This window comes from Numida meleagris, chromosome 2, assembly GCF_002078875.1.
Source record: "Numida meleagris isolate 19003 breed g44 Domestic line chromosome 2, NumMel1.0, whole genome shotgun sequence".
Classification (NCBI taxonomy): Eukaryota; Metazoa; Chordata; class Aves; order Galliformes; family Numididae; genus Numida; species Numida meleagris.
In genome coordinates this window covers 61,273,501-61,285,559 of record NC_034410.1, presented here as the reverse complement: position 1 = coordinate 61,285,559, position 12,059 = coordinate 61,273,501, and the positions used below count along the sequence as shown (strand labels likewise).

The window sequence follows — 12,059 nt, the reverse complement described above, 5'->3', positions numbered from 1 at the left end:
TGTGGTGGGATGTGAAGTCCTGCCAACAGCTGTTTTGCCAATTTTAGATGGAGTCAGCTGAGGACACTGGCATCCCCGGCGCCACGGACAAAGGGAGCTGCAACAACACAGCTCCATGGGGTGACACCCGGCTGGAAACCCTTTGTGCTACCTACTCAGGCACAATAGCTTTAGAAGATGCATCATTTGCATCAGGCTAATTATTTTCTTATTTTTTAATCCACAGAAACACTACCACTGGGACTAAATAGTAAAGTAAATCCTGGTAGGGCGGTAGGGCTTCTGATAAGTAAAATAGAACAGATTAGCTCTAGCTGGATAAGGGTTCTTTTCCTGAAGGGTGGGAACATAGATGCTGAATACATATTGATGTATGAAAAACATAAATTCAGTGTATCTACCCCACCTCTGCAATATCTGCCTTAAGCCCTATAAAAATTATTTTTCAAAAAATAATAATCTATCAGCCGTCAGCTCTCAACAAGAGGGCAGAGAGTTTTCATCCCCCTCTTCTCTTCCATGCCTAACTCAATTTCTGAGGAGAAAGGAGGAATGAGATCTCACAGATGGAGACAACGTGGACTGGTGCTCCTATCACTATTGATATCTCCGAGATGACCTAGCATGTGCCGCTCACACAGAACTAACCCGATCACTACATTTAGAGTCAGGGAGGAGGTTCCCTCGGGTCTCTTTGGCAAAGACTGATGGAGTGCTTTTTGTCCCTACCTACAACCATCAGGAGAACATACCCCAGAAAGTCCTCTGCTAATGCAGAGGGCTACAGCACTGATTAGAAGCCCACCATAATAGTGCATATCAGTAGTCCTTACAGCTTTCAACATGGGCATTGCAGTGTCCCAGGACTATGTTTACAAGTACTTGAAAAAGGCATTTTTCCCTGGATTAGGCATTTGTTGCCTCTGATCAGCAAAGTATCATGTTGGTAATTCAAACAGCCCTTTCCAGTTCCCTTCCAGATATCCCTAAGCTTCAGGCTTCCTCCTGGCTATCTGCAAAACAGCCATGAGGAGGTGAGGAGAGGGCAGCACATCTGGTACCCTGAGCCATGCGATCCCCTACATACATGAATAAGAAGTTAAGGGTAGTGGAACTAGAAACAGTCTTTAGCATTCAAAAACAAATTGTTCCAGTAGCATGTTGTGCAGCTGTGGGAATCCACATTACCTGTGCTTATATCATATGAGAAAAGGACTATTGTGTTTCAGCAAGCAATGCTGCGCCTTATTTAAAAATAAATAAATAAGTCAGGCTTTAAAAATGCTGTCACAGGACTCTTATTTTGTATATACTGAAAGCAAGCCAAGAAAAAAGACACAACTGCACAGCTCACAGTTTCTTGCAAGCCAACCAAATGTATTTGAATGTGTCTTATCTTAAAGTCAGTGACTTCTCCCCTAAAAATGAAATCAATGCCAATTTTATTCCATATTTATATAAATCCTTCTAAAGGGAATCAATGTGCTTCTAAATCTTAGATAAACACTGACTTTGTCTGTAACCTTCAGCATCATACCAATATTTACAGCTGTTCGGTTCTTTTTTTTTTTTCAGAAATGCTGACCAACAGGTTTATGCTGTGATTTAGTCCAGTGCTGAGAGAAAGAATGATAAAAATTTCATTATTTGATATGACACCACAGCAGTAATCGTCCTAATTGGCCTTTGTTTTTGTTTGTCATCTATAATTATTCTTTGCATAAATTATCACATGTTTGACTACAACATTTACGATCAGTGAGTTCTTTAATATGCCATTACAAAGGTCTTTACTGCAATATATTTACTCAGTAAATTCAAAATCCAACATGAAAATAATACAAAGATATTTTATAAAAGCTTCTAGAAATTATGAAAATAAAAAAAAATGTTCCTGAGCTTCGTATCTCATCCAACTGTGATCTGTACAAAATTCTACTCACAACAGAAATCACAGCATCCCCAAACAATTAACCATTGCATGCCAAATTAACCAGTCCACGCCAAATGCAGCAAAATGTTCAATCCCACTCTGAAATGGGAAAGGGAAAAGAAATCACAATGTGAAAATAATAATAAAAAATATCAAGAAAATTTTAAAATTACTTTGATGTTTCCAAAAGCAGTTTCTGTTCTTGACATTTTCTTTTCGAGACAAACCACGGTATTTTTTGCATCACTTTCTCAAAGCCGAGGTGAAATTGGCAGCAGTATTTCCTGTGGGCATACCAGCCCTGGGAGACAGACACCCCACCCAGGTGCCCCTCCCAGCTAACTGAGCTGCCTCAGAAATAACATGGCGTTTTTAGTTTACCATCTACTTTGCTCCATCAGAACTCTAACACAGGGTTGTATTCAAACTATAAGCCTTAAGATATTACTGCTGCCTCTGAATACTGTTAGACTTCCAAAAAGCTGCTTGCAATTTTACACAAATATCCCATACAATTTCTGTTCTAGGGCTCCAGTCTCTGTTTTCCACATACTTCCCCCTCCCAGAAAAAGCACCCTCCCAGGTGCTTGCCTGAATCTGACCATGTATCTGCAGAGTGCTTCAAGACAGTTGAGAGCCATTACTCTATTAACACTATATATATGATGTATATATGTATATCATAATTCTGTATCGTTGTCTATAGAGTCATTCCATTCTTAATCCCCCATTCATGCCAAACTTATTTCAGGTTTGCACCAAGGAGGAAACAGCAGCTCTGCATACAGACGTTGTGCTCGAACACTTCGTCAGGAAGCCAAGTATACACACATCACCTCCTAAATAAATACCATTTTACATTTCATCAGACGACCTAAAAATCAGAGTCAGAACTGGAGCATAGGTCATTTTCAATTTTACACCTATGTCAGTGCATTGCGTGTTCTGCAACACAGCTGCTCCAAAAGCAGGGGTGACGGGAGAATCACACCCTGTCTGCACAGCTTTTCTACAAACAAAGCTGTTTAATACTCATCCGCTAAATTTCCCTACGTGCTGCAGATTCTACCCACTAAACCCTACATTTCCAAAGTCTATTCTACATTTTCTTAATTCTAATTAAACAAATCTTAATCTTGACTTTAATGGCTGCAATTATGATACTTCATTATGTTAAATGTTAGTTGCAACATAAGAATAAATTGTATAAACAGTTTAGCTGCAATTGCATGGAGTCTAACTGTACATTACTCATTAACAAGATGTGGGTAGCGGCAATTATAACATTTCCTTCTAATGTCCCTATTTATTGAGTCTCAGCAGCAAGCCCCCTTTTCACAACACACACTGATTGACGATAGCAGCTTTTGTACTTGTGAAGAACAGGCACAGTAACCTGCTGTGTGCCTGTAACTCAGATCGATGGAAGTACACATTAGCTCTTAGCCTCACAGGCCAGAGTTCCTGAAGGTCAAAATAGCCATCAGCATCACTGTAGGGTACAGAAATCATTTCACAAATTGTGAACAAAAACAACACAACTTGCTTTGCAGTTTGATTATTGTTTATAGATACAGCAAGCCAAGAATTAAAGCATAGCCTTGAGGCAGCGTAATTATTTACAGCTGAAGACTCATATCATTATTAGCGTGCTCCTAATTGCTTGAAGTTATATCAATGTTAGCTGATTTAACACATTTTTGATAAGAGGCATGGAAATTGTTTTCTCTGCATATGGAATGCTAGATGGCTTCTTTATTTTTAAGGTCTTCTCTCCTCCCCTTTCTTCCAAACTGTCCCTTGTTTGCCATTGAAAAAAGCTCCACACTCATAAATTCTCCTTTATTCTGAACGTCTATAACCATCACTGCAGTATTTTGTTCTGTTTCTGTGGAACCATATATTTGAATTTAGCTGGACTAAAACAATGCCAGGTTTGGGCTTTTACCAACCATGGACCTGATAGTTCCACAGCAGTACCAATTAACTAGAGAATAAATCACATTTTGCTTTGTGTGGCATACCCCCAATCTTTCACTTTTCCCCACAGTATCTCAGCTGAGAGCCAGCTGAAGGAAAGCTGTGCTAATCTATTACAAAAGGCAACTGAGAAAATCTCATGGACTCAAATGGTATCTGCCTTGGGCCTCACATAGAGCCTTCTGAAGACAGACAAGGGTTATCTAGTGGAACATCACTGTTAGAGAAAAAAAACAACTTAGGACTGCTATTAATAAACCAGAGCAACAAATGATTTGGAACGTCTCATTTCACCTGGCCTGTAATTTGCTGCTTAATTTGTTCTTTTCATTCAAAGCAGGGGAGTAGTCAAGGGCTGACATGGGCAAAACCTTGAACCACTTCTGGCTGCACACTAGGAGAGGTGAGTTTTTGCTAGTGAGGAAAGGAGACAGGGACTCTTTGGGAGGCCATATGGGGAAGTTGCTGCTAAGACCTCCTCTTGCCAGCACTGCATGAAAGTTGCTCAGGTAACTACAAATGTGGCATTTCTGAAGTTGAGGGCACTCGACTTCTGGAACCTTTAAGACAGTCCCACTCACTCATTTTAATACACTACACATTCTTCAAGGTAAACCAAATTCAAATAAGGTTTTATTTTCCTTCTATAACTTCTTTCCTTTTCTCTAATTAGAGCACTTAAATTTTAGTCTACACAACAGATATTTCTGCTTCTTGAGTTATGCTGCAGCCAGTAGGAAAGAAGGTGTTATTTTCCAGTTGAAGTCAGGGAAGGGCAGTGGGTATTGTCCATGGACCCAACTTGGTCTTCAGGCTACCCTACACAGCCATGTGGAGACCTTGAAGATTTTGCTTGCTTCACTTAACAAGGTGAGGGCTGAAAAGGACAGGACTGTCACTGGAGGTGAACCAAAGGGTAGTAAATTAAGTCACTCTCCATGTTACGTTCAGACCTTTGTCAGCTTACAGAAACAACCCTGTGACAGGACTGGCAGAGATGCTGGCAGTCCCAAGCATTCTTCCACTTCTTCCCTAAGCACAGGCTTAATTTTATGTGCCAAATTCAAAATAGTTCAGCACATCCTTTACTGAACAGTGGCTCAACTACCTGAAGATTCATTTAATTGGACTAATTCTTTTACAGAAATACAACAAAGACCATGCAAAATAATTATAGACTGGGCTATTTTAAAATAACAATCCAACTGCTGGAAGTTACAACATCTGGCTACTGACAGGGGTGATGCTAGCTGAATTATATATTACAGTTTTCAGCAAGCGAAGTCTTCCATTTTTGTCTGTGAATGGGGAAATAAAAAACTGCAATAGTGTGTGAAACTGTCATAACAGCTTTTCACAGTTGAGATACATTAAATTACCAGCAATCAATATCCTGAGAAAAAACTTAAAAGAAATAGATTTGCTAGGAAGGAATAAAGAAGTACATCCAGTTTTAACTTGGAGCTTTAGTTTGCCCTGTACTAGAGAACTCATAACAGATGAAGCTGAGAGAAACAGGAAAAAAAAACCCACAAACCTACAGACTGCACAAGGGACTTGTCCTGGGAACAGAAGAACAGAACTTTTCGGAATTAGCTGTTATGAATGCCATGATGTTTGCACAAATAGAAACAAGAACTAAGGGAGAAGTTTTTGCAGGCCAAGTAAGAGCACGTCTTGAGGCTGCAAAAGACTGACTCTTTGCTATTCCTCTCCCATATGATTAAAAGCTAAATGACTGTCTGTTATTCCTCACTAGATGCTTTGTAGTCTTGGCATCTTATAAATGGATCTTCTGCCACCTGGTCTCATTTTCTGAGACAAGAAATAAAGGATTCTGTGATGACACATAGGTTTTCTGCTGTGTGACTCATGCACTTCGTACTTTTTAACAGTTTTTGTTTTCTGATTCTAGCTGGAGTTGCATGGCACTCAAAGTCAAGGAGAGCTAATACAGTAAATGGAAACTGCTGTCAGTATGAACCAGATTAGTCAATCCCTATAGCACAAGTGAATTTCAGATAGCAGCTCAAGCATGACCACTATGATCACAGCCTAGTGTTTATGTATACACAGAAATAATGAAGTGGCCTGGCAATTACTGGAAATACATTCCTCAAGCTTTCAGGCTATGCCAAGCTTAAAATTGTGGTCAGCTCATGTGGGAGAAACTAGATCAACTTGGATTGCATTGCAGCAGTTGTAATTGAATTGTATATTTTGCCTTTCTATAAAACTTCCAGTGCTAAGTGCACAGCAGTCTAAATGACTGTGACATATAGCACTTTCCATGCCTTCCAATTTGCAAGTCTACACTGCAGACTCACGCACACCGCACCAGCACAGCAAACCACCATGCAGCACCCTGCCTCACCGAGGCCACACAACTGCCAAGCTCAAAGCTCACAGCAGCCAGCAGAGGAGCCACTGCAATTTGCTGATGAGCAAACACACAGGTTTGGAGCAGAATCCAGTCCTGCCCAAGTCAACGGGAGTTCTGCTGCTTCCTTCAGATGGGCTAGGGTCATGCCTTGCAAGTTTGCACATACTACTGAGAGTTTGGAGCTTGTAACGTCGACCCACTACACTGGAGTTCACCAAATAAGGCAAAAAATCCCAGCTCTCACCACACCCTCAACCACCCTGACTACTCTTTCTTTCTCTTACCTTTTATTGGAAGACCTGTCCATCACAACACACTTTCTCTTTGCAGTAGAATTGTTAGAAGCGTAGAGTAGCTTGAGTTGGAAGAGATCCAACAAGGATCACCGAGTCCAACTCCTGCTTCCACAAAGGACCACCTGTGTGGAAATTCAAAGCCAAAGACGGAGAGCATTCTCCAAACACTCCTTAAACTCCAGCAGCCTGGGGACACCACAGCACGGGGGAACCTGTTCCATGGCCACCTCACTCTGGTGAAGAAAATCTATGAAGACAGGCTGAAGGAAATGGACTTGTTCAGCCTGGAGAACAGAAGGCTATGGGGACACCTCACTGGGGACATCCAGGATTTCAAGGAAGACTGTAAATGGAAGAGAAATCAACTTTCGACAAGGGTAGATAGTGATAGGACAGGGGGGACTGGATTTAAACTCAAGGAGGGGAGATTTAGATGAGATGACAGGGGGAAGTTCTTTACTGAGGGAGGGGTGAGGTGCTGGGATAAGCTGCCAAGAGAGGCCCGGTTAGATGGCTCCCTGAGCAATCTGATCTAGTACTAGATCTAGCGGCTGGCAGCCCTGCCTGTGGCAGGGGCTTGGAACCTGGTGATCCTTGAGGTCCCTCCCAACCCAAGCCTTTCTATAGGTCTGTGATGAGGAGGAGCTCTCCCAGTGTGTGAGGCATGCAGATGTTACCCAGTCTCTACAGTAAAGAATCGAGAGCATAACTCTTAGAGAAAAGCATTCCATCACTGTTAGAAGCACTCCTTCTACTTCCTATTGGGAGGCCAAATACAAATTCAGTCTGAGATTTTACCTTGAAATTAATGAATGACTTTATAAAAGGATGAGTGAAAGGTTTATTATTGAAATATTTTATTTCCAGAAGTATTAAATGAATAAGTATACAAAGGAACGAACAAAGGGGCACGAGAACTGAGAAGGTTACTTCCTGAAACATTCTATATCCAGAGGTATATATACACCTATGAGCTACAAACTAGGAGCAAGTAAGGAGGGGCTGTTGTGGTGCGGCCTGCAGTGGGTCCCTCACTACTGGGCCGTCCCATGGCCTGCATCCACCTGATGCTGACTGCAGGAGCACGTTGGGCATTGTGGGGCTGCCCAGGGCTGCCAGTCTGGAGGCATCATCTTGGCCATTGCAAAACATGAACGAAGGAAAGGCAGAGCAGCCCAAGGAGCCTGCAGCTGGGGTGTTTCTGGGGGCTGGGAGAGCTCCTGCTGAGGGGGGCCAGGTCAAACCGGGCACCACAACGGGCAGAGTGCCGGGCGCTGAAGTGGCATAGGTGGCACCCAGCACCTGACTGCTGCTCGTTGGCTGCATGGAGCAGGGCAGAGCCTGGCACTGTCCCAGCCCTGGTGCTGCAGCAGGGCCTGGTAGGCTGTGAGCAGGGCCTGCTTGCGCTCAGGGGCTGTCTTCCTTGGGGCGTTTGGCTGGAGGGGGCCCCACAAGTGCTGCTGCCTGTGTGCCTTTCGGCTCTGCTGCCTGCAGGCTCCTCTCCAGCCCAGCAGCCGCTCCCTGTGTGGGCTGGGCACCTGGGCTGCTCCTCTGGGCGCGCTTATTCCAAGCCTCTTTCAGTCCAGGGCCAGGGGCAGCCACGGCTCTTCTCTTCTGGGCTGCTCTTCGTTTGCAGTGTTGCAGCAGGTGTGGGTAATGCCTCCTGAAGTATGGGCTGGAGTACAGGAGTAACTGGACAAGGAAAAGAAGGGTTAGCTGCTGTCAGTGTGCGGCTGAAGGACAGCAAGATACAGGAACTAGGACTTCTCATGGCTGAGGACAAATGTGGGTATGAACAAGGCTTATCGGGGTCTTAGTTTCAGCTGGGATAGAACTGTATTCTTCAGAGTGCCTAGTATGATGCTATGGTTTGCTTCCAGGAGAAAAGCAGTGTTGATAGCACAGCGATGTTTGTAGTTGCTGCAAAGCAGTGCTGTACAGAACCAAGGCCGTTCTCAGCAAAGGGCCCAAGGAGCTGGGAGGGATCAGGATTAGGACAGCTGATTTAAACTGCCCAAAGGGATATTCCACGCCATATGACATCAAACAGAAGGAGTCTTGAAGGGAGTGGGAATTCATCTGGCTCTCACATGCTGCTCAGGAGCTACCTGGGCTTGGATCCAGAGTTGGAGAGCAGTTGCTTGTGTATCACTTGTTATATTCCTTCACGTATAGATAGATAGATAGATACAGGCATAACTATTATCCTTTTCCTTGTCTCTTTCTTAGTAAATAGTTTCATCTCAACCCACAAGTTCTTTTTTTCCCCAATTCTCTCCCCCATCCCACTGGGAAGGGTGGAAGTGAGCAAACGTCTGCGTGGTGCTGAGCCACCTGCCAGGCTAAACCTCACCTACTGGTCACTTGAATCCTACTGCTTAGTCCCTGACTTCATCAAGATACTTTGTGAATGTACTGTGAGAGCCGGTCTGTGTGGGAAACAATTGCTGTACTTACTTTCCTATTGGTAGAAAACACTTCTTCCTCAGCCAGAAACTCTGGAAGGGAAGGAGATCTTTCCACGTCCCGTGGCACTTTGGTGAATCCATAGTAGTTGAGCTGGCGAACAAAGCTCTTTATGCTTGTACAGCCAAACGCTCTCACAGGTCCTTCCTTGGCCAGGACTTCCACCAGAAACAGCTCTTCCTCAATCACCAGGCAGCTTCCTCCGAGACCCCACCAAATGCTCTTCACGTTCTCACTTTCTGCCAGTACCCAGAGTTTTTGTGGGAAGTTGAGCGATGGGAAGACACTGGCTTGGCCAGCGCTTTGCTCAGAGGAGCTCAGACATAAACCTTTGGTTTCCTCCTCAACTGGAACCATTTCTGAGTCCTGTTCTTCCATTACTACTGTTCCCACAGCATTGCCAGCTGCTGCTGGGTCCTGTCCTGGCAGGTCACTGAAAGCAGAGGCTGAGGTCTCAGGCAGCACCTCCAGCTCAGAAACAGAAGCTGCTTCTGCTGCTGGTGCCTCCATCTCAATTTCTCCTCTCTGGTTTGGACCAAAGATTGAGCGTACTGCCACTTGTGCAGCGAAGCAGTCTTCCCCCTGCCTGCTAGCAAGGGAAATCCACCAGCACTGCCTGGGCGTTCCACTGGAAGATGCTCAAGTGTCACCATGAGGCTCTTGTGTCGTCACTGTGACATCATCATGTGGCACCCAAGGCCAGGCTGGGTGGAGCTGCCTGAGCAGATGTCACTAGCGGCCCTTGTTGCTGCCCCTGCCCAGAGCCACAGCTCCTTGAACTTGAGGCAAGAGGCAAATAAAGCTGTGTTGCAAGGAGATCACCCCTTGCCTAGGCCTTCCTTCCCCCTCCCTGTGCAATCCCCCGAGTAGCTCCCTGCTGGCCTCCTGGGCGTCCCTCTGGTTCTCCACATGGGCTGGAAATCACTTTCCCAAGCAGTGGGAACAGAAGACAATAGCCATCTCTTCCCAGTGTGTGCCCACCTCTTGCAAATGCTCTGCGATTTCCATTGCAGAGCTGGTGCAACAGAGTAGCTGTGTGCCCAGGTGATGTTCTGCAATGTCAGCAGTGGTGCAGAGGCTGCTCTGTAGGTCTGACTGAAGCAAAGACACTAAACACAGTTTGCTGATGGCGTAAACAGGAGGCGTGCAACCCCTCTTTGCTTCCTTTGCTTTTGGTTTGGTCTTTTAGAAAGATAGAAAGTGAGCCAAGAAAATCAAAGTGGAGGAGCTATAGAGCTCAAAGACAGGCCTTGCAGAGGTCTTTGAGCAACATGATTAAGTGGGAGGTGTCCCAGCCTCCAACAGGGGGGTTGGAACTAGATGGTCTTATAGGTCCCTTCCAACCCCAATCATTCTATGATTCTATGATTTATGATTTGATCTTGGCAAATGGGAAGGCGGGGCAATCAGTAACCATATGAAGATTACCAAGAGCAAGTGCTACTTTGTTCCCATGGGGCAGCCCTGGCTCTGTGTACCAAGGGGGGGACAGGAGACTGGAGAGCATGTGGTTGTTCTGGTTATGTCAACACTTACAGAAAAGCATTCCATCAATATTAGAAGCACTCCTTCTACTTCCTATTGGGAGACCAAATACAAATTCAATCTGAGAACTGAGAATGTTAATTACTGAAATGTGTTATTTCCAGAAGTATGCACTTAAGAGCTACAAGTTAGGAAGCTGGAAGTGGAGGCTGCTGTTCCACTGCCTGCAGTGGGTCCCCCACTAAGGGGCCATCCCATTGCTTGCATCTGCCCAGTGCTGGCAGCAGATGCATATTGGGCAGTGTGGGGCTCCCCATCAGTTCCACTTCTATACATTTCTTGGAGACCTCCAGGGGCAGTGACTCTACCACCTCCCTGGGCAGCCTTTGCCAGTGCATCTGCACTCTTTCTGAGAAGAAATGTTTCCTAATATCCAACCTGAACATCCCCTGGCAAAACTTGAGGCCATTTCACCTCGATCTATCACTGTTACCTGGGAATAGAGGCCAACCCCTACCTTGCCACAACCTTATTTCAGGGAGTTATAGAGACTGATAAGGTCTCCCCTGCGCAAACATTATATACATTGATGTTTGGGGGACACTTGCAACACTGGAATGAACAATTACCTTCAATTTTAAATAGAATTTCCCAACCCTGGACTTAGGTTTCTGTGATAGATGAAAATATCTCCTGCCTCTTCCATCTTTGTTTTCCAGTATTTCTAAGCTGTAGTTCCTATTATGGTTAACAATTAATCCAATTTGGCCTATGAAAGCTATCTTCCTAACTTTTCTTATTCAGAAGTCAGTTTTTCTTCCCAACCAGACAGTGTCACAAGACTGCAATATCTAGGCTGGAAAATAACAAAGGGGAAGCTGTAATTTGATCAAAAACTTGCATTGGTATCAATCTTCTACTGCATAAAACTACTGTTCCACTTAATACTCTGCGAGTCTTCTTAAATAGTAAAATTAATATTGTAGAAAAGAAGGGGAACAATATATGTATTAAATATTTAACAGAGAGTGTTTTATTTGCTCAAGAGAAAGGGGCAACTCAAACGTTTTTGGATACTCTAGTTTAATTTAGCTGGAGTAAAGTTTTCAGTTAAATAGCTTTCTTCTCTGACTGTGCTCAAATATCTCTAATTACAAAGCTATCCAAGGAAGAAAATCCCCCTTATTTACCAGAGTTGAGGTGACTTTCACTGGGTAAAGGGAAATGATATTTCAGAAGTTGACTTTTCTTGTACTCTACCATTTTCCCCCAGGATCAGAACAAATAAAACATTTTCACTGAAGCTGCTTCCTCCGGCCACATTTTCTTGCAAAAATTTGTTCTAAGGCGTTTCCTGTCAGTGCTTCCCATTGCATGCCGAAGTTTGCATTTTTTTAATATATATAAATTTTACTGTCCGTGGCAATAAATATCATATCTGTCATCCACAGCTATCAATATGTCGCAGAGACTGCTTTTCCATCTCATGTGGTTGTGACGAGCTTTCAGATTTGGC

The 12,059-nt window shown here is 44.0% G+C and overlaps 2 protein-coding genes across 8 annotated transcripts in view; both read right to left on the bottom strand.

The window, feature by feature from the left end:
- The window catches only part of LOC110393701, a 219,892-nt gene that overhangs the window by 193,103 nt on the left and 14,730 nt on the right, over positions 1-12,059 (bottom strand). The gene's annotated exons all lie outside the window — the stretch shown is intronic.
- On the bottom strand, positions 7,194-11,987 carry LOC110393704 (heat shock transcription factor, Y-linked-like). Its single transcript, XM_021386883.1, has 2 exons — positions 9,050-11,987; positions 7,194-8,284 (listed from the first exon to the last, which is right to left on the bottom strand). Exons 1-2 carry the CDS (start codon positions 9,566-9,568, stop codon positions 8,000-8,002), a joined length of 804 nt encoding a protein of 267 aa, XP_021242558.1. The 5' UTR covers positions 9,569-11,987; the 3' UTR covers positions 7,194-7,999.

Coding starts and splice junctions, on each gene's coding strand:
- LOC110393704 (XM_021386883.1), bottom strand. CDS start 9,568: ATGGAGGCACCAGCAGCAGAAGCAGCTTCTGTTTCTGAGCTGGAGGTG. Junction 8,285..9,049: donor TGTTTTCTACCAATAGGAAA/GTAAGTACAGCA, acceptor TTCCTTGTCCAG/TTACTCCTGTACTCCAGCCC.